The sequence below is a fragment of the Triturus cristatus genome, chromosome 1_2 (assembly GCF_964204655.1).
Source record: "Triturus cristatus chromosome 1_2, aTriCri1.1, whole genome shotgun sequence".
NCBI lineage: Eukaryota > Metazoa > Chordata > Amphibia > Caudata > Salamandridae > Triturus > Triturus cristatus.
Window position 1 is genome coordinate 885,576,306 of NC_140580.1, and position 27,114 is coordinate 885,603,419.

Sequence of the window (27,114 nt, forward strand, 5' to 3'; positions counted from 1 at the left end):
GTAGACGCCCTGGCTACTGTTTGATTGCTGGCTCCCTGGACTGTAGATAAAGTGATGCTGTGTCTTCTCTGTTGCCTTTGCCATGTGCTGTGACTATGCCGTTGAAGCTGTATACGTGACTGCGCCATGGGTCTTTGTTTTGGTTTCCTTTTGTGTCAAAATTCAATAAAATCTTATTTAAAAAGTGTTTCATTCCGTCCCATCATTGTCTATCCCTCCCCTCTCATCAATATATTTCCTCTACAGCTCTGCTTTCTATGAAAAGCTACCGATTTCGCTGAAAGGCAAAACGAAAGTAAACTCGCACTGAATACCTGGAAGAAGTAGTGTGCTCCATATGCCAATTGCCTTCATGCAAACCACGCTTTTCTGACTTATTTTCAGGTTATGATTGTACATGTGTAGGCCAATGTTAAATATTGGAAAATAACTTTTTTTTAAAGTCTGATATATAGATGGATATATAGATGGATATATATATATATATATATATATATATATATATATAATCTCCCCACATCGGTTCGGTTTCACCAGGATTCCTCAGCGCTCACTATGGGTGCGGTTCCCTGTGGCAGAACCACGCAGCTTCAATATTTTACGACCTTCCTTTTTCAAAGAAAGACGGGACACACTCCTGAAGTTTGCACAGCTTCCGTTATTTAATTTTCACAGGTCAAAAGCGTGATGATCTACGCGTTTCGGTATCACTGATACCTTGCTCACTATCAAATGACCGCTCCCTCCCCAACGTTTAAAAAGCATTACAAACATGCAATTATGTCACTTCCTGTCAAGTGGTGGGAGCATCACAGTGCATTATGGGTGCTGTAGTTTTTTTGTTAAAATTAAATGAAACCTTGTGATTTAATCAAATAATAATGTGATTAATAATAATCTTTAAAGGAAGCCAGTTCTGATTGGATTTACATTCTGCGGCGGCAAATCTTTTTAGTTCTTTTATTCTTTCCCATAACTTTAGTCCATTATCGCCCCTCCAGTGGGGTTTATATATTGCTATTGATCTCTGAAACCTCCATTTTATCAATATATTTGCCCCTTCAGTGGTGCTTGATCATAGGCATTGACCATATTCATAGATACCTATGCCGTCTTTGATTGATGTTTCATTGTGCTTCCCATTAGTTTTTTATTTCATTTATTTTCTCTCTCGTTTTCTCTTTATTTGTATTACTGATTTAGGCCATGTGGACTTAGAGTTCGGAGTTTTAATATGTATCGGGATTCTTTCTGTCTTAAAAGTGTGTGTATGTATATATATATAGAGATATATGTATATGTGTGTGTATATATATATATATATATATATATATTTATATCTATCTATCTATATCTAGATATTTATATATATATATATATATATATATAGATATATAGATATATATATATATATATATAGATATATAGATATATAGATAGATAGATAGATGTATATAGATATGCATTAGTGCACCTTTAGCTCTACTGTCTGTGTTTTCAAACGGGGAAAATGTCATAAACATTCACAAATTGTAGTTGGTCAGTGGTTGTCAGTCAGTGACCTTTGAGGTGTTGCAGGATTTACTGTAAAGGGACATGTGGTATTTAATAGTAATAGTGATAACTCTACAAGTCAGAACATTCTAGAAGGCTTCTAGCTCAATACGGGGAGCACCTTGTTGAAACCAGTAGGTCCCCCGTTTAATGCCACATCAGACAAATAGTTGGACTAAGCTTCAAACTAGGGACCCAAATCTCTAAAATTGTATACTGTATTGATTATATTGCTGATTGCTAGCCACTTTTATTCTCTGGGATGGACCTGTATTTGTTAATGATAAACTAATAAGAAGGCATTGTACAGACGTTCTCTCTATATGTACAGTTACTGCATGAGACCAATGTTTGACTAAAACAAGGCTACTGTGCAATTTGTCAAATGTAATGTTAAGGCAATACTTGTCAGGAGCAGAATGGATTTCCTCAGAATCTCGCACAGGGATCATCTCGAATTTGGGGTTGATATGGAAGTTGCATTAATTTCTACATTAGTTGGTGCCTCCTACACTGTTGCTCAACTTTCCTGATTTGGTCTGATGGAGTCTAAACTGTCATTCTCTGTGAGTCATCCACTCAGTAGTGAGCTTTCTAACAGTGTTTAAATCCACCACATAAAATGCCAGAAGAAATTTATTGCCAAAATCATGACTTGGTTGCTGTTAATCCTCTTGGGATCTTCCTCCACCTTCTTCTCCTGACTCCTGAGCCATCTGTAAACACTAATGAAAGGTATAAAGTTGACAATCAAGCATGAAGGCAACCAGTTTAAAATCTGACAACTAATGCAAAACATTTTAGGGGACCCTTTACTGTTTACAGGGAACGCCTGGAGCAGCTGGAGCGGAAGAGGGAGAGGGACAAGAAAGTGAGAGAGCAACAAAAAGAACAGAAGGAGCGAGAACGGCGTGCAGAAGAAAAGCGCAAGGAGCGAGAAATGCGCCGAGAAGGTACCTTCAACACAATTGCATGCTTGTGATTAATGAGAAGGGGCTCTGCATGCGCTGTATGAAATGTACTGTGCCTCAAACTCAATTTCCCCAGACTATTCTCATACTTCGTTGGCTAATCCAGATTACCATTTATTTTGGATATCCTTTGTGACATACTAGTCTTGGAAAACGGATTGCATCAACTAAAACTCATTAATACCTTCAGTGCACTAACCTGTTGTGTATCACGTGAATAAGCCCACTTTCACAGTTTCCTTAGATTTATAAAGATTGTGCAGAGTTAAGGATACCAGTGTATAAGCAGGCTGGATAATGGTATGAGAGATTTGGTAATCTGGAGAAATCTGTGGAAATGTCTTCAGCTTGGGGTGAAGTAATAAGGAGTAAAAGTGGTTGATTAGCAAAGCCCATCAATATTGCGAAACTGTTTTAAATCAAGAATGCAAATAGAAGTGTTGCCCTAGATACTGGTTTCTGTCAAGCAGATTATTTTGGATGAAGAATTCATCATACTCCAAATTAGCTGTGTTGGAATGTGTTTTTTCCATTTTCTGAAGAATGGGCTTTCCCAGGCTGCTCTCTATAGAGATTTATGCTTGAGAAACGTAAAGTTAAGGCAACAGTCACATGATATCATGGTTTAACTTTCTCTAGTCCTGTTCTTGTTGCTTTTGCCGTCTAAGTCGTGATAAGCGTCAAGTGATACTGAAATTTTTGTAGCAATAGGTAATGGTTATCTCTTAGTTGATGTGAAAATCGGACACCTCAGACACCTAATATAGAGAAGAATTGTAGAATGGGTTCTTTTTGCGATTGTTAATAAGTGTGTACTGCGCTGGCACAGGTAAATACCTTAAGGGATTGTACTGTCTTCACAGGATTCACAGCCACATGAAAATAATTGTAATGTTCCTTTCCATTAACTAGTGTCTATCAGTTCGTAGTTGGAATTGACTGGTCTTTCCTGACAAATGTCAAGGTCCTGAGAGCTTGCCTCAAGCAGAAACAAATGGACAAGAGTTTTGATGGTGAATAACAATGGTTGAATTAAATATTGGGAATGTTATTTTGGAACATTTATGTAGGATGGTTGGTTGCACAGGGAAAGTGTGTGTTTATATAAATATGTTTTAGCAAAGTATCAAAAATAAATCTAATTAAAATTAAGAACACAATCAAAAGGGTTGCAGCCTATCAATTAAATTTGAGAAAAGGCACATGTATATTACTAGAACATACCTCCTACTCCTGTATATTACTTTGATTATTAATTTAGTTGTACGTAATGTGAATGCCAGTGTGTGAATTGTTCATGTACTGTGCTTTCAAGTTAAAAATATGTCTACCCCAGCACATAACTGTACACTACGTGAGAGAGATTTGCTTTCCGCCAAAAAAAGTGTTACTCCGGTTTTTGGCTATATGTAGAAAGTCAGTTAAAGCTTTGGTAAATCCACAATTTGGCTAATATAATGAGAATGTTAATAGACTGATTTCTGAATAGCTCAAATGAGAGCATGACTTTGGTAAGGAGGAAGCCTATATTTGTTCGGCAACTGATCTGAAAGGGGGTCCTCTATGCCTATTGTAGAAGTGGCAACATGTTTAGTCTAGATTGCTGGAGCCATTCTATTATTATTTGCTAAGCTCATGGACTAAGAAGCTAGTTTAGCTCCCCCCCCCCCCCCCCCCCCCGAGATGCCTTTCAGGGACACTGACCTGAAAGACAGTCTCAGTATTAAAGTATAGTTAAACTCACTCTCTTTAGACAAACTACCTAAACTTAGACCTACTCCTCGAATTACCTATTCTAAAATGATAATTTTAACAAACTGTAGTATTTGGTGATAAGTTAAACTTTTTTTTTTTTTTTTTTTTTTTTTTTTTTTAGATAAAAGCCATCATCTATTCACTTGTCCAATTTGTTGTGATAGCTGCTGATTTACCTACTTGATTCTTTGGCCACAAACGTATGTCATGTTCTCCTTTCTGTTTAATAATTCCAAGGCAACCGCTCCTATTGTATTGGCATTGGCTGGCATGATTAAGCTGGAAAGACTCTGAACAGCTGAGACACATAGTTTGGTTTCCACAGAAGGCCACTAGAACACACCGACGTACATGCATCAGCCACCAAGTTACGCCTGAAATGAGACCATGTTGAACAGAGCAACTAAATGCTAAACTAGTAAACTCTGCTAGCCAAAGGATGCTCTTAAGGACTCACAAGGAATCCTTCACTGGACTCCTGAAAATTATTCTCAAAATCCTTGTCAGCTAAAATTATTTGGATTTAAACGGAATCTTATATTTTTACCATCATAAGTTCTACCCCAGTCACCAGTGCCCCCTTTAGGCTGATGCAATCTGCTTTGCGGTTCTATATTGACATAAAGGATATTTTGTGGGTTAAGTATGATTGTGAAGAAAGATTTAAAGGGGAACTTCAGTGATATTTTTCCCACACTCAAATCAGCCAAATTCCCACCTCGTTCCGGGCCTTCCTAAAATAGATTTTGAAACCCACAGAAAATGTATCCTTCTGGTGCCCTCCACCCATTTCCTGTATTTATTTGCTATAACATATAGTGATTCAGGTGGTCTGGTCTAGTGGGAAAAATATTTGCCTGTAGTTCCCCTCTGCCATCTACAAATGACCCTAGCAAAGCAGTTTATAATTCTCCCATTACAGTGGGTTGTGGGCAGTTGACACTTGCGATTTTTCAAATGTTTTGAGGAGCATGCCACCAGTTTCGAAGTCCAACTATGTAACTTTATCATTATATTTTTATATGGTGTCATACAATGCTTCCACCTTGCCCTCCCATCCTTCCTTACCACACCTCAATGTTGAAGTGGGCAGAGTTGAAAAAGGGAAATTTGTGACCATTTTCTTCTTGATTGCATCACACTTGCGCTTTGTGAATAATAATAGTTGAGCAAACTGTAAACGTGCGGTGTGCCTGCCTTCCAGGGATCGCAGGATCTGTGCAACCCCTGCGCAGAAAGGCAGAAATGTTGCAAGAGAGCGAGAAAATGCAGTACAGTTCTGACTTTCCCATTGCAGATGCACGGATTCTTGTAGAATTTAGCACACAACGTAAGTTTTGCTTTTTATGTTATCATATCACTACATGGTAGTGTTCCTGTGCTGCCTTAAAGCCTTTCAAATGCTGCTTTACAACACATTTTAATTTACATGACCTCTGTTAACTCTTCTTTAAAATGCCAACTCTCAAGGGTGATTTTTTTCAGTTTGTGTTAGTCTGTCCAGCATACTCTGATGTTGGTAATACCTGATGGAGACAACAAATTGCTGTAATGGAAGCAATGACATTTGGGCAAATCGCTATTCTATTTAAATTTATTGGCAGAAGGAACGTCTTCAATAGAGACTCAAACAAAACATTGATTTAAGCCTTACTCCACTTCTTTACACGTTCCTTTGCACCCATTACTGGAAATATGCATGTGAATTTTCTTAAACACTCCTCCTGTATTTCATTCCAAGACTATAGATCTGAACATAGTGCATCACTTGTTGACTATTCCTCTTGAGTAAATGCCTTGACGTCTGAAAGCATTTAGCTTGTAAACAAAGCTTCAGCTGGAGAGGTTTGAATTTTGGGAGAGTATAAATGGCAAGTCATTTTTACTAAAAGTGTTTACACATAAAGCATGCATTGTGGGTCAAGAGCAGTGAAGATACCTCAGACGTAAGCCACTATGTTTTGTTTTTCCCATATAGCGCATTTGGGAAATCGATACTTCACTAACCTTTTTTCCCTTCTTCTTTCATGAAGCTGATTTGCCATCCACAAATTCTGGCTTCGAGCACAGAGGAACTAACTTCCACAGCTTTTATAAAATAATTCTAATAATATTTCATTTGGAGTATTGTGTGCACTTTTAAATGTAATATCTGGAGTTTCATTCGGTTCTGTAGACTGTCACTGGAAGGTATGCAGAGTCCTGGAAGCAATTCCAGCTACCTCATCAACCGCAATAAACACATTTTTTTCCTGTAAAATTTCTAACATGTAAAGCCAACCAATACTCAGCCATTTAAGCATAGAAGAGTACTCTTAAACACTACACCATATAAAGAGATGGGGTAATAAACCTCACCTACACTAGTGTATTCGCTCACACATCCATCCCTTCAAAATATATAGACCTCTGTTTTACTGGCTGTCTAGAGCTAAGTTTTACTGTCTGTCGGAGCAAAGAGTGGACTTCAGGCCCATCTGCTCTTTCCAGATATCCTGCTGTTCCCTCTTTTCTTTAGATTGTCTAGACAGTTATCTGGAAAAAGGGTTGTGCATCTCCCAGCCAGCTTGATCACTTTCTAAACTGCCATTATAAGATCTTTTACCTCAGATTTGGATCTTGAGTCATGCCCAGCAGTGCTCCGTCAACCTCTGTTACGTCCTTCTCTCATCTGGTCTGAAACATCAGTCTTATATTTCATTAAAAATATTCATGTAGTCCATCAGTTCTGCCATGCTTTTCATCTCAAAGATGCCCAATACTTTCCATGTAGCAGCTCTTGTAATGTTGTCCGGTCTTTCCACCTTGCTCTCAATCTGATTGTGGTACTGGCTGGACATTGTTGCAACTGCGAGAATTTATCCTAATTCTCGCTCAATGCTGTGCCTCCCTCCGCTCTTGTTGTGTCTATAAGTCATTTAATATCTCACCCTGATATCCTGCAGCTCAGGACCTCCTCTTTGAGCTGAGATTTGAAAACGACAGTTAAAAAACTCAAAGCATTTTGTATATCTACTGCCCCAGCAAAGCCAAGATTATCTTTTCATTCTTCATATAGCGTGACATATTACAAGTGTGTTGTTAGTCTCCTACCTCCACTACTTTCAAGCAGTAATCTCTGACGAATTTTTATCTCTATAGAATTTTCTCTTATTTGTTCCTCACTATGGTGCCAACTGGTGTCCTTCCTCTCTGACCATACTGCTCTAATGAATCTTCATATCATCTTTGTTGGTGAAGAGGGGAACTTTATCCCTTTATGTCTGGGATGTCCCTGTACGTTTTGGTTTGTGTTCTAGAATGCAGCAATTGACTTTTGAGGTAGTGCCAATATTTGTGTTGCCTAATAGTCTGTGCAGTCTTATGCTGCTCCAGAATGTTGGGTGTGATCCTGAGCATCACACATTATTATCCTTCTTCTCATGAAGGTGTGGCAAGTTCGGAAAATGAGGAAATGCACATGCTCATTTATGTCTCCGAGTTCATATGAGTCACAGTTGTCGCCTCCATCTTGCGTACCATCATGCCTTATTCTTTTCTCCAGTTGAGGCAAGGGCCTCTCTTCCACTACTTATCAATCCACATATGCCATTCCTCAAGGCAGGAAACCGCAACATTGTGGAGCTCAGCGGAGTGCAATGATTTCCAAACCATGTGGACCAAATGTTTCGCAAAGATAAACGAAAGATGAAGAAAGGTGACTGTGAGACGTTGGCCTGGTATATGCTGGTCAATAGTTAAAGTGGCCACCTTGCACCAGTACAATTCGACTCTTATGGTAGATAGGTTTAAGACAACCTTTTAAAGAAAGCTATCCTAGTGGCAGCTGTGAAGAGCAGCCTTCAGGCTAAGTCTCAGAGGGATGTAAAGCAGCTTGTTTTACCTTATAATCTCTTGAATTACCAAATGAATTACCAAATGAAAAGACACCACACCGGTATATATATAAAATATATATGTACTTCCTTCTAGACACACTCTACTAATCTCTTTATGAGATTAGAAGTCCGGAACATATGCACAAATCAACATTTCACAACAAATTAAGCACTTGTATGGCTGGGGCCCTAGGGGCGTACCAGACCATATACTAAAAAAGAGGTATAAGAAGAACGACTTGAGAAGGGAGAAGGCCTATGGTCTTCCGAAGCGCTGGGGCCTCACTAATCCACCCAAGGCAGGTAAGTAAAGGACCCACGGGAAACTCATGCAGTGTGAGAACACAGCCGCGGATCCCAATAGACTTCAATGCAGCAAGTCGCGGTTGGAATTTTAAAGTTTTAGGATACTTCGGGAGTGTCTACAAGCAAGTCACTTACAGGGTAAGTAGTTCTAGAGCCAACACACACAGGAGCACCGGAGTACTCTAGTTACCTCACCCAGGAAAATCGGGTGCATAGGTGTCTTTTGGTGTCAGGTCGCGGCATCGTTTTCAATGGGAGCCAAAGAAGACTTGCTGCTTGTGAAGACAGGAGAAGTGTCCGGTGGAATCCAAGGCTGGATTCTGAAGAAAGAAGACCTGAAAGCAGTGGAGACATTGTTCAAAGTCACTTGCCAGTGACCCGGGTCACGAACCTGGATGCCCGCAGAAGTCTGGTGATTTCAGGTGAACACGGGTGTCTTGACTCTTCAGCCACGAGGTCCAGGAGGCGTCGACGACAACCAGGAGCTGGATTCGGAGTGTCTCACGAAGTCTGCAGCTTACTGAGGTGTCGGCAACCGGATTGGAGCCAACAAGCCTTGGCAACAGCAAGTCTCTTGGAATGTGAAGAAAGTCAGCGGTGCAGACCAGCAAGGTCTGAGGGACTCACCCAGCGAGGGTAAGTCAGGGCTGGCCTGGAGCAACCAGGGGAGCCCTTTGGTTCTGTAGAAAAGTCTTCAGGGGACCCACAAGCCAACCGGCAAGGGATCGCGAAGACGCCTCAGGAGGATTCACTTCACAGAGCCCACGGTGACTCGGGACGAGGTAGGCCTCTGATTTTCGAGGGAAATCCTGCTGGAGGCTTGGGCCACACGTGGTCCAAAGCACAAGTTCGTAGAACATCGTGAAGGGTTTGCACTCGACAATAGTGCACGGTACCCGGGTATTGCTGTTCCTCGTCACTCGTGGAGTCCACTCGCCTCAGTTTTGCTGGGGACTCACAATGGCCGTCGCGAAGTCAGGAAATCCACTTCCGGGGCTGCAGGGACTTCGCACTCCGGCGGTAGCGGGAAAGTTTGCGACCGTTGATTCAAAGTTTTGGTGCCTGCCAAGCAGGGGAGTCACTCCTTGACTCCAAGGGAGATTCTTCAGTCTTTCAGAGGTAGTGGAACGTCGAAGGTCCAGGATTCTTCTTCAGAGCGTTGTCCAGGGATATCTAGTTTGCAATGGCAAGGGTTCCCTAACTTGTACTACAAGGAAGGGAGGGACTAGCTCTATGACCACTCCTATGGGAGGGTCAGGGGAATGGGTGGCTACACCCACTTCCCTTTGTCCAGTTTCGCGCCAGAGCAGGGGCAGGTAGCCCCTGAACCGGTTTGAGCTGGCATATGCACAGAGGAGCCTACTGCTCCCCCAGTGCAGGACTTCAAAGCACTCTAGTAATGCACCCACCCAGCCCCAATACACTAGATCCTGTCTGGAAGGTGTTTACACCTCCCTGTGACAGGATGCCTATTGTTGGGCCTCCTCCACTGCAAGTTTCGGTCAGCAGCAGGAGGGCAGCCCAGTATCTGTGCTGGTGGCATCCATTTTGTGATGCCAGGGCTCTTTTAGGATTCTGCCGTGTTTCTACAGTAGGTACATGTCTATCCCTCGAGAAGGGTGGGATCATACTCCCACACCAGTTACTGGTGTGGGGGTATGATTCCAAGGCGTTTGACGCCAAACACAACATGTTTTGATGCAGCCATCCCAAAGTCAGCATTTACCGCTAGGTTATAATGCACTTAAGAGTATATGGTTTAACCGCATCCACAAACAGCCACAGAGAATAGACTCTGTCAGCTGCAGAGGGGCCCTGCTCAAGCAGAGGCACACCCTCACATGGAAACCAAGCACCCTGCCCTCAGGATTGCTAGGGCCTGCCTTAGGGGTGACTGATAGGTTTTATGTGTGTGTAAGGTGAGATATAGGGAACCTATACCACAGTGAGGAGTGCCAACACTACCTCACCCAGGCTGCAGTAGCAGTCCTGTGGTGTCGGATTTAGTCTGCTTCCCAGGGGTGGCATAATACATGCTTCAGCCCCTGGTAGGCCTGTGAAGTACCTATGCCCTTGGTACCTAAGGTACCATATACCAGGGGCTCATAAGGTACCACAGTAACCAATCACTAGTGCATCTAATATGCACTCCAAGTTGTTTAGAGAGAACAGAGAGGCTGGGGCCCTGATTAGCAGGGACCCAGCCAGACTATAGCCAGAAACCAGTGTAAACATCAGAAAAAAAGTGGGGGCAACATAAGTGCAGATCCTACTCTCCTACAGTGACTCCAACTGTGATTATGTTACATCACTTGTCTAGTGGGAAGAGGATCGAAAATAAACATTTGTGCACAGATGCATAAAGGAAGGGAATATGAAGCTGGCTATCACATTTATAAATGTACTAAGCAACGTGCAAGAAGCAGACCTTGATCAACAGAAGATTACTCAAAGAGCCGTTGATTGTGTTAGTAAATGTTAAGCAACTGTGATTAGGGGCACCATGTATATGATTTTTTTTTTATTACCAAAAAGGCAGTAAATTCCCTAGGCTGTCTTTATCAAATGTGGTGGCAAAGCTCAGAAATTGTCAACGGGCAGTGTATCACAAGAACGTGAAGTAGCTTTTTATTGTTGGTTTCTTCGAAAACACATCAGCTAGTTCCCATTTTAGATCTTTGCCTTTTCTCTGCTGTCTTCCTTATCATTTGCTCTGCAAGTCTTCGCCCATCACCAGATATTGAGAACTTCTGAATTTGCTTCAGATGCACCATCGTCCCTCATCATGTTTATTGTTCGTTCCACCTATACAGCATCCAAAATATCTGACCTCGCCTCTTTCCACTAAACCTACCCACTGACCAATACCTGTTTTCTAATCAGTACATGGCCCCAGCATCAGTGGATCGAGGCTCATGCCCCTAAGTACACAAAGGAAGCCATCTTGAAATCCTACAGCAACTTTGTTTCCGGTCACAAACTACCTTTGCAAATCTTTCGGTTTTTTTTGGGAGTGATTTGACCATTCTAGATCTCTTTCAAGCATAGAAGCCTGTCGTGCCTCAAAAAAATAATGTGCAAAGCACAATCAAGTTAGTATTATTATACATGCTTTTCACAATATCCCTTTCCTCTTTTTATCTTCATTAACATCACTTGCAGCTGTTCATCCTATTCTAACTTTCAACTCACACCCTCTTTACTCTTGGGAAAACTGTTATTTTCATCCTACTCTTGGAGGTACTATTATTTTCATCCTTATTAAGATGGAGCAGCACGGCCAATTCTTACACCTTCCACACATTAAATGTATGTACTTCTTCAAGGAGCTACCCTCCCATCATTGGTGCTCCTACATTGTAAGTTAATGCTAACTCTGTAAATTTGAACACGCCATCTCCAGGTTTTCAACTACCAGTCCTAGTCAGACGTCCTTTTTCAAGATACATCTCCCACCATCCTCCCTGCCAGTCGTATTAATGTTCCTCAGTATACTGTGATTTACTTAAACTTGGGCAAATCATTATCAACAGAAATAATTTCGGAAGCTTTCTGTTGTCACGTCCAACTATGACCTGTTTTTGCACAATCTTTAAAATGGCATTAATACTCTTTTGCAAGGGATTGTCTTTTGCAGAACTATGTTTAATGTAAATATGTATCTGTTTGACACATAACTTTGACTGATTTAACCCCTTGAGTGCCCATGACGAGATAGTCTCGTCATGGGCCGCGGTTGCGCTGTGCCCATGACGAGACTATCTCGTCATGAACCCCGCCCGCTAATTCAACGCCCGGCACAGGGCGGGGAAAGGGCGGGGCACACAAGGGGTTAAAGGCTACTTTTTTTTTTTTTTTTTAATCTTAAGGTTTTTACAGCATACTAACAAATTATCTATCCCAACCCATTCCAGGTCTAACGATAGACCTAAGTTTTGCAGCATGAATCCTTTTCTGGATTCACATGCTATACATTATTCATACATCTAGTGGTTGAGTCCGAAATTCTTTTTTTTTTTTTCCTTGACTGTGGACATTGTCAACCACCATTTGGTGGTATGTCCATCCCCTGTGTGAAGACAGTTCCCGGAAGTTCATGTGAGTAGTCGCCATCTTCAGATTCTTTTGTCCACCTTTGGGTCTGGAAGCACAACAGAGAAGCTCATAAAGCTTTTTGAATAATCAAAGTTTTGAATTTTTTTTTACAGAACTGCTGAACGCAAGAGGGCTGATGAGAGAGAAGGGGGATCCTTCTCTTTTCTTCTGACAGGGGGCCTCCCCAGAAGTATCCATGTGGTCGGAGAATGAACACAGGAAGGGTTCATGGAAAACTCCCCCTTTAAATTCTGGCCCACTGCCACCCCAAGTTCACTCAGAGACCCCTACAAGGTCTGCAATCTTTGTTTCCCATAAAATCACAGAGATGAAGACTGAGGGGCCTGGGATCACTACACCAATATGGCCAGCATTTAGAGGACGCTGGTTTCGCTAAAGGACCATGACCTATCCAGTGATGAAGAAAACGTTGAAAAAGCAGAGACTGCTCATGGAGAAGAATCGGACACGAAGATCTACGCGGCCGACACAGAGGAAAAGCAGGCAGCGAAAAAGGCGGCAAACTACTCCAAAAAGAAGCAGCTGAAGGTAAATAAACCACTGAAGGGCTCGGATTCCAAAAAGAAGCAGCTGAAGGTAAATAAACCACTGAAGGGCTCGGATTCCAAACGGTTAGACAATAAGTCTCACAAGGCAGGCTCTGCCTCCAAACCCTTGTCGACCGATGGTTGGCCAAAATACAAAGAGCCAAACTGATCTCGACTTAAGGATACTAAAAAATGCAAAGCACAGTGTAAACCTTCAATGCAATCCTCTGCTAGAGAGGGAGCGAGAGAGAAGAATAAGAAGAGGCCAGAGTAGCAAGCGCTCAAATTTGAACTCATGAAAAGAAGGATCGAGGATGAAATGGCCACCCTCCTGCAAAGGAAGAATGAGTTTGACAACTCCTTGAACGATTTCCGTATTCCTGCTAAGCCTTCAACGTCGACCGAAGATGACCAGTCGGCTGTGGAGGTTCCATCAACTCCAGAAACTCTTGAAGAGGAGCAGGAAAAGTTCTACAAACTCGAAGGTAGATGATGCAGCGTTCGAAGAAGAATAGTGGCACAATCTTGAGGCAGAGTCCCCAGAAGGAGTGGGTAACTGCCCTTCAAGGCCATCTCCACCAGATGACCTATTCCTCTACAACAGCCTCATCAAAAGGGCTGCTGAGACATATGGGGCTCAGTTGGAGGAGGAAAAAGGAGATTAATATTTTTTTCTGGAAATCTTAATGCCCCCCCACATAGTGAATCTATACCTAACGATGCTCCTCAGCACATTAGGTCAGGGAAAGCAGACCTACTGGGAACTAGCCCTGCAAGGGCTGTAACATCCAGAGTAGAGAGAAATTACGAACAGTCTACTCAAGACCCTAAATACACCCAGGGAAACACTCCTGCGGACTCAGTCATTTTTTCAACTGCCAGGATGAGAAACAACATCCATTGGCCCACCACCTGAAAAGGAAAGCAAAAGACTTGACCTGGTGGGAAGGAAGATGGAGAGGGAAGCAGCAACTCAATTGAGGATTGCTAACTCCAGCTCCCTCTTGAAAAAGTATAGCCACTAACAATGTGACAAAATGGAGTATATCATGCAGCACCTCCCAGAGGAGTACAAGAAAAGGGCCAAGGCAGTGATGCACGAGGGGAGGAACTTTTTATTTTTGTTGCAGAGATTTATATAGCGCAAACTTGACCCGAATCCAATCCGGTATCAGAGCCCTTTACATAATACCAGTTACGTTACATGAGGAGACACATTCATTTTTTGTTAGGCACGGGGAAATTAAGTGATTTGCCCAGAATCACAGGATGTTCAGTGTCATTACTGAGACTCGAACCCAGTTCCCCAGGTCGAGCGCCCTAGCCGTTAGGCCAACTCCTCTCCCCAACATTGCAGACACCTGTCTAAAGTCAGCCTTAGACGCATCAGCTAGCAGTCAGATGTGCACCGCAACAACACCTAGAAGGCTTGCCGGGCTCAGTGTCCGGATTCAAGCCAGAGGTACAAGCCTCAACAATTAACATGCCGTTCACAGGCGACTCCCCATTCGGACAGGTGGTGGATGACTCCCTTCAACAGTTGAAGAAAAACAATGAAACGGCAAAGGCAAGGGGGGCACTATAATTCATGGGTTATTTTAGGAGAGGAAGAACCATATCCTGAAGGCCTGCAGGCAGGGTGCTCTTCACATCGGGCCAACAGCAGCAGCAGCAGCAGCAGCAGCAGCCACAGAGCACCTCACACCATGCCACGCAATAAACGACATACCATCTGTGGCAACACCCTGCAAGGCAGTCCTTTCATGAACGAAGAAGGGGAATAGCTGAGGCATGACACCAGTGGGAGGCAGAGTAGGGAATTAACCACATGAGTGGGATAACACCACCTCTAGCAATTGGGTTCCCCCCCCCCCCCCCCCCCTTAAAAAAAAAAAATTCAAACAAAAAAGTTTCGAGTCCGAGATCACACAGCTCAAGAACTAGGTCAAATAACCCTTACAAAAGAGGTCCATAGAAAGGATGCCAACAAGGGAAGCAAACACCGGAACTTATTCACCTTATTTCCTGGTCCCAAAACAAGATCGAACTATGAGATAAATCCTAGACCTCAGATTCCTAAACCGAATAATTTGTACACACTTTAAGATGACAACACTCCAAGGAGAGTAACTCCACTCCTAAGGAAAAGGGGTTAAATGACCATCCTAGCTCCAAAGGGCTCTTATCTAAACCTACCTATGAACCAAAAACACAGACACCTCAGATTTGTATTTGACGAAGTGCATTGCTAGAGGAAAGTGCCCTTTTTAGGTCTCTCGCCTAGCGATGCAGTGCGCAGCCCTGCTCGCGCAGCCAGAGTCCTTTTGCCCGGGGTTCAGAAACTGAGCCTGGAATTGCACACGCTTGTGCGTGTGCTTTTCCTTTGATGGCCCGCCATTGGCCTTTGCGTGCGTGTTTTTTTACTAAGACAGCACGCAGTAGGCCAAAGGCGGGCGCATTGCTCTGTCCATGGCCTATTGGTGTCTGTTACGCGCACCAAAGGCTGTGTGGCTTCAATTATCGTGCCCAGATATGGGCGCGATAAGTGAAACCACATGTTTCGCTGTGGCGCGCACGCGCACCACTCGTTCAATATTATATACAAGCCATAGTTGCGGCTTATTTATCTTGTGCAACTAACAACCATTGCCAAAGCCAATAATCCGGACGTGTTGTAGGTATGATGTTACTTGTTGTATCCTATATCTAGATGCAATAAAAGAAAAAGAAAAATACAAGTCAGGCGGCACACTATGCTAAACACAGATTTTTAGCTTAGGTGTTTTAAGCCACGCCCTTAGAGGCAACGCCCCTTTGAGCCGCTCCCCTGTTTTTTCGCCCCACTTAAACCCTGATTAACACACACAGTCACACGCACAGAACTAAGTCTGTCACAAGATCACAAACCTGAAAGACAAAACCTCAACTGTACTTGTAACTTGCAGTACATCGGTATTCGAACAAAGCTAGTCTCTGGGAAGAAATTCAATCCTGTTATCTCATTGTATGCGAACATGTACCCAACGTAGAGAATACATGAAGACACTGGCTACACAACAGACAAAAAGGCATAAGCCGGAAAAGACATGGCACAAATGGAAATAAGGCACGAAAGTATTATCCAAACACAGTTATGGTCAGACAAAACATAAAAACACTGCCTCTGATGTTCAGCAAATGGCATTGCTCAGTGCCTCAAAATAAGCACTTGAAGCGCAGGAACAGGTTGTGGCGCTGGCTCAACATTTTTGAACTTTGTACAGATATGTTTTAAATGCACTTTCGGGGCCGAACTTCCCACTTGACTTAAAAACAGCACACTGTACCTGGGTTTTCAGCACCACTGGCCATGATCGAAATGAGCTGCTTACTTCAAAAGATATTATGTATTCCTCCTAGTTTTAACAAAAACAGATACGTACGCGGAAAGGACTCGGCACTACCTCCTATGAGAAAACGAGGAGCACTGCTCGCCTAGCTAGCTCTGCCTTAGTGTAAGTCACGTGAATAAAACAACCTAGGATTAACCTGGATGGCAACCGCTCTTGGTAGCCACCCTACCGTGTTAGCACTCAAAGAGAGTAGTATTACGTAGATACATACTCAGACTACGGTACACGCTGGATGATTTGTATACTTATTGCACAGAATTGATGCTTTCAATGGAGAATCTACCTTGCCCTAAATCCGTAAAGGAGAGCACTTGGCGGGTCTTTCAGGGCAGCATCTGCAGACCTAGAGGTGGGCGGAGCAGGAAATTAACGGAGCGGAGCCAAGCTACAACCCAGGCATTTATATCATGTAACAAACGTAACAAGCATTTGCAATGCAATAGGTCTCGCAATTGCGAGATTTTGAGCTAATGGCATTGTAAAAGACAATGCCTTTTCTTTGTGCTTAAAAGAACGTGCAATGATAAAAGACATGGTCATTTACAATACCATTAAGTCAAAGTTTCGAAACTGCGAGACCTATTGCATTGCAAATGCTTGTTTACAATGTCCCCCCCGCTTTTTGCCTAGCAATCGAGATGCAATTTTTGACAGACGTGCACTGGGTTCCTGCTATCCAGGACCCCAGTGCCTAATCTATTTTCCTAAAACTGTACAATTGTTCCCCCAATTGGCAAGACCTTTAGCACCCCTGTAAGTTCCTAGTAAATTGTGCCTAGGGCATGGGTACCAAAGAATGTCCCTAAGAGACCCCAGGGCTCGAAAAATCATAGAAAATGCACTAAACCTGCAGGTCTAGTAACCTACAAAATCTCCTGGACCCAACTGAAATGCACTTGACCTCCAATCTGAAAGCTGAGCAAATGTGACATGTTAACAAGATATAAAAGCATTTTTATTGCTCATTTACTTTGTGAGCAATAAAGATGCCTTTAAATCTTGCTATCTTGTCACATTTCCCCTGTTTTCAGAGGCAGAGGTCAAGTGTCAGTTTGTATTCCTACTCGCCAGTAAGGGCGAGTAGGACCTAAAAATACCTCGTCCTGAATTAATCAGACTCGCAAATGCGAGCGGTCGAGTGAATTTTTCGAGCCCTGCCCTCACTACACTCCTGCAAACTGCAGTTGCAGGCTTTGTGATATGGCGTCAGGACATATTTGCATGAGCCGACATGCCCCTGTGATGTCCAATCAGATTCTTCAACAATAAGAGTGAACAGGGAAGCCATCTTGAGTATATGTACTGGGCACTGGTGATTACGAGTTCCCCAGCTACATGATTGCTTCACTGAATCCAAACATGTTTGCCATCAAACATCTCGCATTAATAAACTTATTACATGCACCAAGAGGTTACCTTAGTGGTGCCCCCTGAAAACCTACCAACCTCTAGTGTGCTGGCTGACTGGCTTAGACCGGCCTGCCACCACAGACAGAATTCTGACTCACTGCAGGTGAGAGCCTATGCTCTGTGAAAGCAGAAACAATGCCTGCCCTGGCCAAAATGTTGTCCCCTCCTCCAAGCAGGATGGCTAATCAGAATATCAACCCCAGCTTCCCCTAGACGGGGGAAATGCCACCCCCTGCCAATTGCCCGTTTGGCTCTAGGACAGCCGGTAAATTAGCTAGTCTGGAGGTGTGTTCACTATCAATCGGGAACACCCCTAAGGTGGGCTGCTAGAATTTCACCATCTTGGTTTTTGATGGAATTAGGTTCACTGGGTCAGGGTTATGCCCACTTCACACAGGGAGTGTTCAAATAGGAGGTGTAGTTACCCTAAAGGTAAGTAACCAATTGGATACTACCTGTCACTCTCTTTAACACCCCTAAAATTGAGTATTTAAATGGCACCCCTGATGCCTGGAACTCAAATTCGACAGACCCAGAAGAAGACGACAAAAGAGCTGCGAAAACGAGAACTGAAGACTTGCTGTGTACTTTTTGGCACCAAACCCTGCCTGCATCAGTCTTGACAGTCGGGAAGAAACACTCGTCCTGCAACTGAGTCTCTACCAAGAACCCCGTTAGACTGCCAACCCATCGCAAATTGCCAGTAATCTCCCTTGGAGTAGGGGAGCTACTCTCCTGCAGTCCGCAGGTACCAAAATAGCCGAGTCCGGTTTACCCTGCTGCCGCACCCCGGGTGCACTGACGCAGCAGCCGCCCAGCAAGAGGCCACTGTTCTCCAGACGGTCAGACCTGTCTCCCTACCAAGTGAGAAGACACCAGGACCAACCAGAGCCGCACAGCACCAATACCTGGGGTACCGGACCCTTTGCAGCAACCAAAGCCTGTTTGAGTCCAATTCCGATTCCATCGACACCGAGACCAAGCAGCTGATGAAGGACGTCTGCACCGCAGAGACCCACTTCCAGAGTGTCCCATCTGTCCTGATTTTTGCACCCTCAACCGGCGAGACCAACAACTGCAAGGACCTGCGACGCACCTGCCCTGCCGACCCAACCACTCTGCACCTGAGCTCCCTGGCACCTGGGTCTCAAAGTGGCTGTGCTCCCAGTACTGGTGTTCTTAGGAAATGTACCAAAGGACGCAATCTGCGCAGCAGTGACATGGGCCTCAACAAACACCTTTGGAAAACAATAGTGTGTTTACATTCAAATGAACAAGTAAGAACAGGTGGGACAGAAGGTACAATACCGGTTTGCTAACCTGTCCTCATTTCATCCAACCAACCCAGGCGAAGGGACACCGCTATATAATCTAATGCACAGCATGTGAATCTAGACAAGGATTCATGTTGCAAAACAAAATGGTTGCTTACTGGTAGGAGTAGTTTTGCATCTTGAAGAGTTTTCTGGGTTCACACGGTACCCACTTGTCTCCCCAGAAATGGGAATTAATGTAACCAGGTGGAGAAGGAAAAAAAAAAAAAAAGGGGGAAGTACACCAGAAAAGGAAAGAAAAGAGAATTGGAAGATGGCGACTACACAGGGAACTTCTGGGGCGCCGTCTGACATCACATTCTGGATGGACATACCACCAGATGATGGTCTGACGCATACAGCCAAGAAAAACAAAGGTAATTCCAGACCTAACCACTAGATTGCATAATAATGCACAGCATGTGAATCCAGAAAACTCATCAAGCTGCAAAATTATAATTTCCCATCCCACAGGAAATAAGTCATGTTAGCATAGCTCCAAATTTATGGTTGAATAAATCTCAATTGTCAAAGAGCCTAAATTTTTGGGCCCATGTGGTTGAATAAATCTCAATTGTCAAAGAGCCTAATTTTTTGGGCCCATGACTGACCGTCATTGATGTGAGCAGTAATGCATCATCACTTAGAGAATGTGGCTTGAAATTTTGCAACACAACTTTTTTTTTTTTTTTTTAAAGGCTGGCTTCTGCACCTCCACCATTACCTCCTGTTTCTCACACGTCTAGTTCTTTAGTGTTTCACACAGCCCATACCATAGAAAAGTCTGTCAGCTGGTATTGTCATGGATTAGAATCACTTATTTAATTATGCTAAACTTTTTTTTCTTTTAGAACTGCTCAGTTCTGTCAGAAACAAAGATGCCATTGCCAATATCACCATGGTGAACTCCTACAAAAATATGGCTTTCACAAAGGAAAGCTGTGAGAAAGTGCCTCTTTTGATATGGTTAGCCCCCACTTCTTTCCCTGGTATTTGATGTGGTTTCAATTGTAGTGCATCACTAGGACCATGCCACTGCTCCTGCATCTGGCATGCCCTTGTGAGGTGAAAAATGACAGTCGACATGGCACCCACACAGCACTGCCTGAAGGTATAGTCAAGTCACCCCTCTAGCAGGCCTTGCAGCCCTCAGACAGGGTGCACTATATCACAGGTGAGGGCATATCTGGATGAGTACATATGCCCCTACAATACTTAAGTCAATTCTTAAATATTGTGATTGCCACGGAAGCCACGAGGAGTACACGGGCTAGAAACTTGACAGCTCTGGTTCCCCAGCACCATGGTGGCTTAACTGAAACCAGGAGTGTTTGGTATCAAACAACTCCTTGTAATAAATCCACACTGATACCAATGTGAGATTTATTACAGCATGTAGTCATAGGGCACATTGGAGGTGCCCCCTGAAAACCTACTAATCCTGGTGTTGCCCCTGACTGACTTTAGGCATCCTGTCACACACAGACATGATTCTGGACCCTTGGGTGGAGAGCCTGTACTCTCTGGGACCAGAATCCATGCACATCCAGGACAGAGGTGTCGCACCTCATCCCCCAAGGATGGGCCAGTGTTTGAAGGAGAAGATTCAAAGGCCTGCTGCGTTTGCAATACAATCCCCAGCTTCTGCTGCTAGCAGCAGATGGCAGCCCCTGGTTTAAACCCACAATTTGGGTGGGAAATCAGAAGAAAATAGTTGTGCCCACCTCTGCCAAATCCACCCCTAAGGTGGGGTAGGCGATGTGAAACGCATCTTTCAGTCCCCACCATCTTGAAGATGGCGAGACCCCACCAACACACAAGAGGAGTAAGAGTACAAAGAAATAAACAGCTAGTATGGTTAGTGGCACACGCATTGTTTTTGAAAACTGCCCTCACCCACAAATTGTGGCATGCTTCATCATTGGGCTTGCTACGACACCCCTACGCAAACCAACGCTTGGGGTGTGGCGATGGGGAGGGAGAAGACAATACAAACAAAGTGATAGAGATCTGAAAGGAATAATAGTGCAGAAATGGGAGTTTAAAACTGGCTCAAATATCAGTTTACACTTTTATTCCTGGACTTCCTGGTCGGGATTAAAATAGATAAAGGATGGTGGTGTTGGGGCATATTAATAGTCCCACACCCCTCCTCTCTGCATGTTTGTCAACATATTTCAGCTGATTTTCTCAAGTCCTACATGGGTCTTATGGCTTTTATCAGGATCTACGATCACCTTGATTACCCAGATCTCATATCTTCCTTTAAAAGGTTGAAGATAGACACAATCTGGTCTTAGACCTGCAATACACACTGCAGTAATACATGTAAATGGAAATCTAACAATCATACCTATTTATACATGAGATGACTGTGTGTTAGAGTAAACTTATATACACGTATTCAATCAAATCATAATCATACCACTCGTATATTGTTTCCGTATATGTTACCCAATTCTGGATCCGGCTAATTTGTCACCCAGCGAACGTACCCCTAGATGGCCCTGCTAACCAGTGTTCCACTGTGCTACAATCCGTTATTATTGCAAATGAGAAGAGAGATCCAATCAAACAAGTTCCCGCGTAAAATGGAATAAGTCGTTAGTATGGTGAAACACCCGGACAGTAAATCTTACTGAGTTTCACAGTTGTTACTGCTCATAAAGGCGTGGGAGCGAGGGCACCTCCCTGAAGTCACATTCTAGTTTCATAGGAGAAGGGATATAGTTGTTCCAACCTCGCCGGGCGATGTCATTGCCTGTGAGTGAAACCGTTCTAGTGAACGCGTCAACATTCTAGTGGCGCTTGTCCACAAGAACCCCATGTGTTCGGCATCTTTTGTCCTTATTTGAAGAGTTTTATATAGCGCTGGCTAGACCCAGAGGTATCTGAGCGCTTTACATGAGGTTAGCGTTAGAAGGAAAAAACAGTGTTACTTCATTACATCAGTTACTAGAGCAGAGCATAGCATAACATAGAAACAAGTCCTATGGAGCATAGAAGGTAGTGGGGAATAGTAAGGGGTAGGAATGTTGTCCTCAATCGTTAGACCCCAGCCCTCCTCTCCTTCATCAAGGTGAGGCCGCCGCTTCACCAGTTCTTTCCACACGCCGTGGAGGTGCCTGCCCTTTGCTAGCGCCCTCCTTTTGTATGTTCTAATCCCTATCACATGATCACGTATTGTGACCACGTGATCGGGGAGTCTGTCTGGTTGCCTCGGGAGTTTTTTCCCTGCTGCTGCCCTTGTTTCTCTGCCATATTGGATGTATAACTAGGTGGTTTGATTTTCTTTACCACAGTGAAATCAAACATATTGGTGCTATAAGGGCGTGTAGATGGATGTATCACTTCACCATTCCTTATATTAAATCTAAAAAACAGCTTTATCAGAAATAATTCTTTATCACGTGACAATAGCCCCAGTTCTGCACTTCACCCTAAACTATCCCTGGTCCCTTTTTGAAGGTTGAAACGTGTCTGCTTTTGTGCTTTGGAGGCAAAGAGTAACCATACAAGAGAAGAAAAACTCAGAAAAGTGCAATGTCTTATTTGAGTAAACGAGTGTTGACTTAGTCTTTTTGACCACCACTGTGACCCCCGTAGGACCCATAAAGTCACTTGACGTCGAGGATCCAGATAGAATAGGTCCCGATACTACACAAACAAGCATTAAAAATGCAATAGGTCTCGCCTTTTATTAAGTTAAAGCCATTTACTTCGCTATACAATACCATTAGCAAAGCAAATGGCTTTAACTTAATCAAAGGTGAGACCTATTACATTTTCAATGCTTGTTTTGGGTAGGCACGGGGAGATTAAGTGATTTGCCCAGAGTCACAGGATGTGGAGTCGACCCCGAGGCTCAAACCTTGGTTTCCCAGCTCCAAGGTCAGCAGTCTAGCCGCCAGACCACATCCTCTCCCCTTTACCTCGTCACTGCCGTTTACCAGATGGCAGGCCACATAGACTGACTCACTAAGAGGGCAAAGCAGACCAGGGGGTGACGCATGATAAAAGAATTGCGCCCCAACTCCTATTATGTGCGATGAGGCCTTGCTGCAAGAACATGCACCATCTTGGCGCATTTCAATGTATGTCATCAAAACATGGCCCGTCTCTGCTGCTTTCTCACTTAGGTTCACCTAATCCCGCTGTACAAACGACCAAAACACACCTCAAGCCAATTTCTTGAAGCTTCTTACCCCCGGGCCTCCTGCTGGTGGCAGTCAGTGCCTCCATACCTGGTTCCTTCTCATTCACTCCTCCTTACCTCGGCTGCATCCTTCCCGAACTTCTCGATGGTTCTCTTGTCGATGCCCTCACACTTGTAGATGAGGTGGCCGGTGGTGGTGGACTTGCCGGAGTCCACATGGACGATGACCACGATGATGATCCCATTGCAACAGAGTTCGGCGCTGGTGTCTGGGGGTGAAAAGGCGGCGCTTAAACAAGTGGCACTGGAATGAAGGGGGGGGTGGGGGGAATGGGGCAGCAGGGAGTTAATGGCTGCCGATAGGGGCTACGTACTAAAGTGGTCGCGGGTCACAAAATGGCCAGGCGGGTGGTTATGTTTAGGAAAGTCAGTTACCATGAGTCTTGGACTTCGCTGACAATAGGAAGCGTCTCATGAGAACTACCTGACAGGAGCCTCACGCACAGGTTTGATTTAAACCCCCCAAAAAGGGGGGTGATCAGCGATCCCTGGCAATCCAGTGAAAAGATGCAGAGTATAGAAGATGTGGGGCCTCACTAGTGGGGGTGGTGGTGATAAAGGCAAGAGGAGCAATGGCAAGCAGGTTAGTTTCGGTAAGAGAATGGTGATGTTGGACGCATGTGAACAAATTACAGTATAAGAGGGCGCATAACACAAGGGATCGGTACAAGAGGAGACGCAAATGCTCTGTGGAGTCTGAAGTGCATTACAAAAATAGAGGAAGCCTTTACTGAAGCAACAAAAAAGGACCCGTCAAAGTACTGCATTTAAAGGGAAAACAGAAACAGATAAAAGGCGATCGGACGCTCAAGAAACAACCAGGTCGATTAGTTGAGGGAAGGAATTAGGCCCCCAGAGGTCGCCGTTAGAGATTGCCCATTCTTTTAGGTACACTGCAAGCTTTGGCCGAGGGATGATATTAGGAAATTTACAGGGGGGGACTATTACACCACGTCCATCAGCAAAAGAATGGAACGGACGTGTGTGCCCCACACTGCTTTCTGTGCCAATCATGTGCTGCGCGCGGATTGAGACTCACCCGCTCTGCTGCGACTCCGCTTGGAAGCAAGCAAGTGAGTGGAAGTTGAGGTGCGTGGCCAATTCAAATTACCGGTTGGGCGGGAGGCCAGATATTTGGGGGGCTTCCAAGAGCAGTATCCCTTTCGGTTTCAAATTGAATAGAAGCGCGTGGCTTAGGAAAGCAACGACAAGCAGCTGCAAAAGTGAAGTGACTGCCATTGAAAGGGAAAAACAAGAGACGAGCCCCCCCTCCGCTGCCTGCTAGGCAACCTGGGACGCTGGGCCAATCCCAGTCCGGCTTGCGGTGATGCAGGAGCTTTATGAAGCTCCAAGCGGTGATCTCTTGTCTATATGGGGCCATGTGTTTGAAACACATGGCCCCATAAAGATAAGAAACCTTTTACCACAAACGTAAGGAAAGCGAGCCAGTCCAACTAGGACGGCTCTAAAAGAGAAAAGTGTACGTCACTGGAAGCTCTTTTCTAATGGCTGGCCACCGTTTAGCATAAACGGTGAAGCCAGCCAATGGAAAAGAGGGGTGGGGCTTAAACCCCGCTAGTGAAAGCTACCCTAACTCATTAAATCTTGCCAGCGAGACTGCGCATGTCAGCGCAGCCTACGCCAGGCGAGACCTAAAAACTGTAGGACAAAGGATTCTGTTTCCCTTCTATTTTTCTTCAACTATGTGTTTTGTGTAATGTCACATTTATCAGTATATGTTGTCATGCACTGATGTTTTTGGAACAATAAGATGTTACATTTGGTATTTGTAAATATTGTTATATGTGTCTACCCTGTTTGTGAAAAACGTTAATGAGGTGCATGTTGTAAATATTGAACAAGAAAAAACTTGATGAATGTAAGAAAGAGCAACGAAAAAGAAAAATAAGCCCAGAGTTAATAAATGACTTCTTAAGGCACTAAGAATAATGTTTGATTTATGTAGGAAGAGGCATTCTCTGTAAGACTAGTTTTGTATGTGATTCCAGCCTCTCTCGTCCGGATTTAGAATCGCCCCCTTTTTTTGCTAGTCCTTTCTAAATGTCGCATCCTCTAAGAAGCTCAAAGGTTCAGTGGTGACTAAAAGGGCCCTCCGTGCCGCATTAGCTCTCAAGTATTCTGTGAGCATGGCACCATGTAAGATGATCTTCATGTGGGTCTTTTTAAAATCCATGAGCGTATCTCGCCCCTCTCCCTGGGTGAGGACTTGATTGATCGTGTTCTCCTATGTAATAAGGGCCCTGATAGGATCAGGGTTACTGCATCATCCCCATACAATAAACCCTGTTCTTCAGTCATTGTTGTATTCAGTATGCCCTCACAATATTAGGCTCTATTGGTTCTTTAGGAGAACTTTACCTTTCTATCTATATGCTACCCCTTCGGCTCACCGGCTGTACTCACAATGAATCGCACAAAACTATGGTGGAAGAGGTTACACTCCTACAACAACCTCTCAACTAAATATCCAACACACAAGAGGAGTAGGAGTACAATGAAACAAACGGCTAGTATGGTTAGTGGCACATGATTTGTTTTTTAAAACTGCCCCCAACCACAAATTGTGGCATGCTTCATCATAGGGCTTGCTTCGACACCCCTGTGCAGACCAACGCCTGGGGTGGAGCACTGGGGAGGGGGGGAACACAATACAAAGTAATAGGGATCTGAAAAGAATAACCGTGCAATCCAATCGGGGCTATGTCTATGCCCCCTCCCACAGGATGGTGGCGTAATTGAGGGTGTAGTCACCCCAGGTAAGGTGCCCATCGGCCGTTCCGGCTTCCTAAAGTGCCCCCTACATTTAGTATTTAGGTGGCTCCCCCAGACCTGGAAACTAGATCTGCGATGACCTAAGAAGAAAGAAGACCTCTCTGCAGAGAAGACTGAAGACCACTTCCTTGGCCCCATTCCTGCTCACCTGTCTCCAGCTTTAACAATCCTGCAACCTGTCTTGCAGCCTGCGACTTCTGAAAACCCTGGGAGGACTGCTTCCTTTCTAAAAAGACTCCAATTTCCAGTGGACAGCGGCCTTGTCCAGAAGAATCTAATCTCAAAGACTCCAGATCCTTACGGATCCACGTCTCCTGCCCACTCTGCACCAGACGCCCAGGCCAAAGTCTCCCTAGCGATCCTGATCTCGAATCTAGCATTGGCTGACCTCTCCTGGTCCCCACGACTGCGCTTGCAGTGTGAATCCAGAGGCCCCCTGTGACAGCGACAGACTCTGGTAAGAAGACTTTGTCGAAAGGCATCCCTTCACTCAAGGCCCCTGGACCTTGGTGAGCTGAACAGACGGTGCCACTGCTACCCCTACACCTATCCTTACCTCTGCTGTCATTGGTCTCCCTCCTGCAACCTTGTGCGATGCCTGCAACCTGTTCATCGAAAACCGAATTCTCATTGAGAATCATTGGGGGGGCAATGCTGAACTTGCACCCGACCGCCCATGGGCTGGTGGTGGTGCATGTTCGGTGCTGCTTTGTGCCCACGTCGTGCTGGTCCTAACCCCCAAAACTTGGCCCCTGCAACCGATTTACTTACTTACCTGCATGCAGTGTGGCTCCAGGCACCCCCATTCTCCATTGAAACGCATTGGGCCGAACTCCGATTTTGACTTCTTCACCCAGCTTCCCCTGTGCCGCTGGTTGTACGG

General features: G+C 44.3%; 1 protein-coding gene across 20 annotated transcripts in view; it reads left to right on the forward strand.

The window, feature by feature from the left end:
• LOC146868219 (cyclin-dependent kinase 11B-like) overlaps nt 1–27,114 on the forward strand; it is a 459,040-nt gene that overhangs the window by 97,891 nt on the left and 334,035 nt on the right. For 6 of the 20 annotated variants that reach the window (XM_085609485.1, XM_085609491.1, XM_085609496.1 and 3 more), the window contains one exon: nt 2,380–2,507. In XM_085609485.1, coding sequence (XP_085465611.1) covers nt 2,380–2,507 — 128 coding nt within the window. Of the gene's footprint in view, nt 1–2,358; nt 2,508–5,484; nt 5,611–27,114 lie in introns of all 20 variants that reach the window. The other 14 variants (XM_085609460.1, XM_085609466.1, XM_085609475.1 and 11 more) reach the window with 3 other exon arrangements.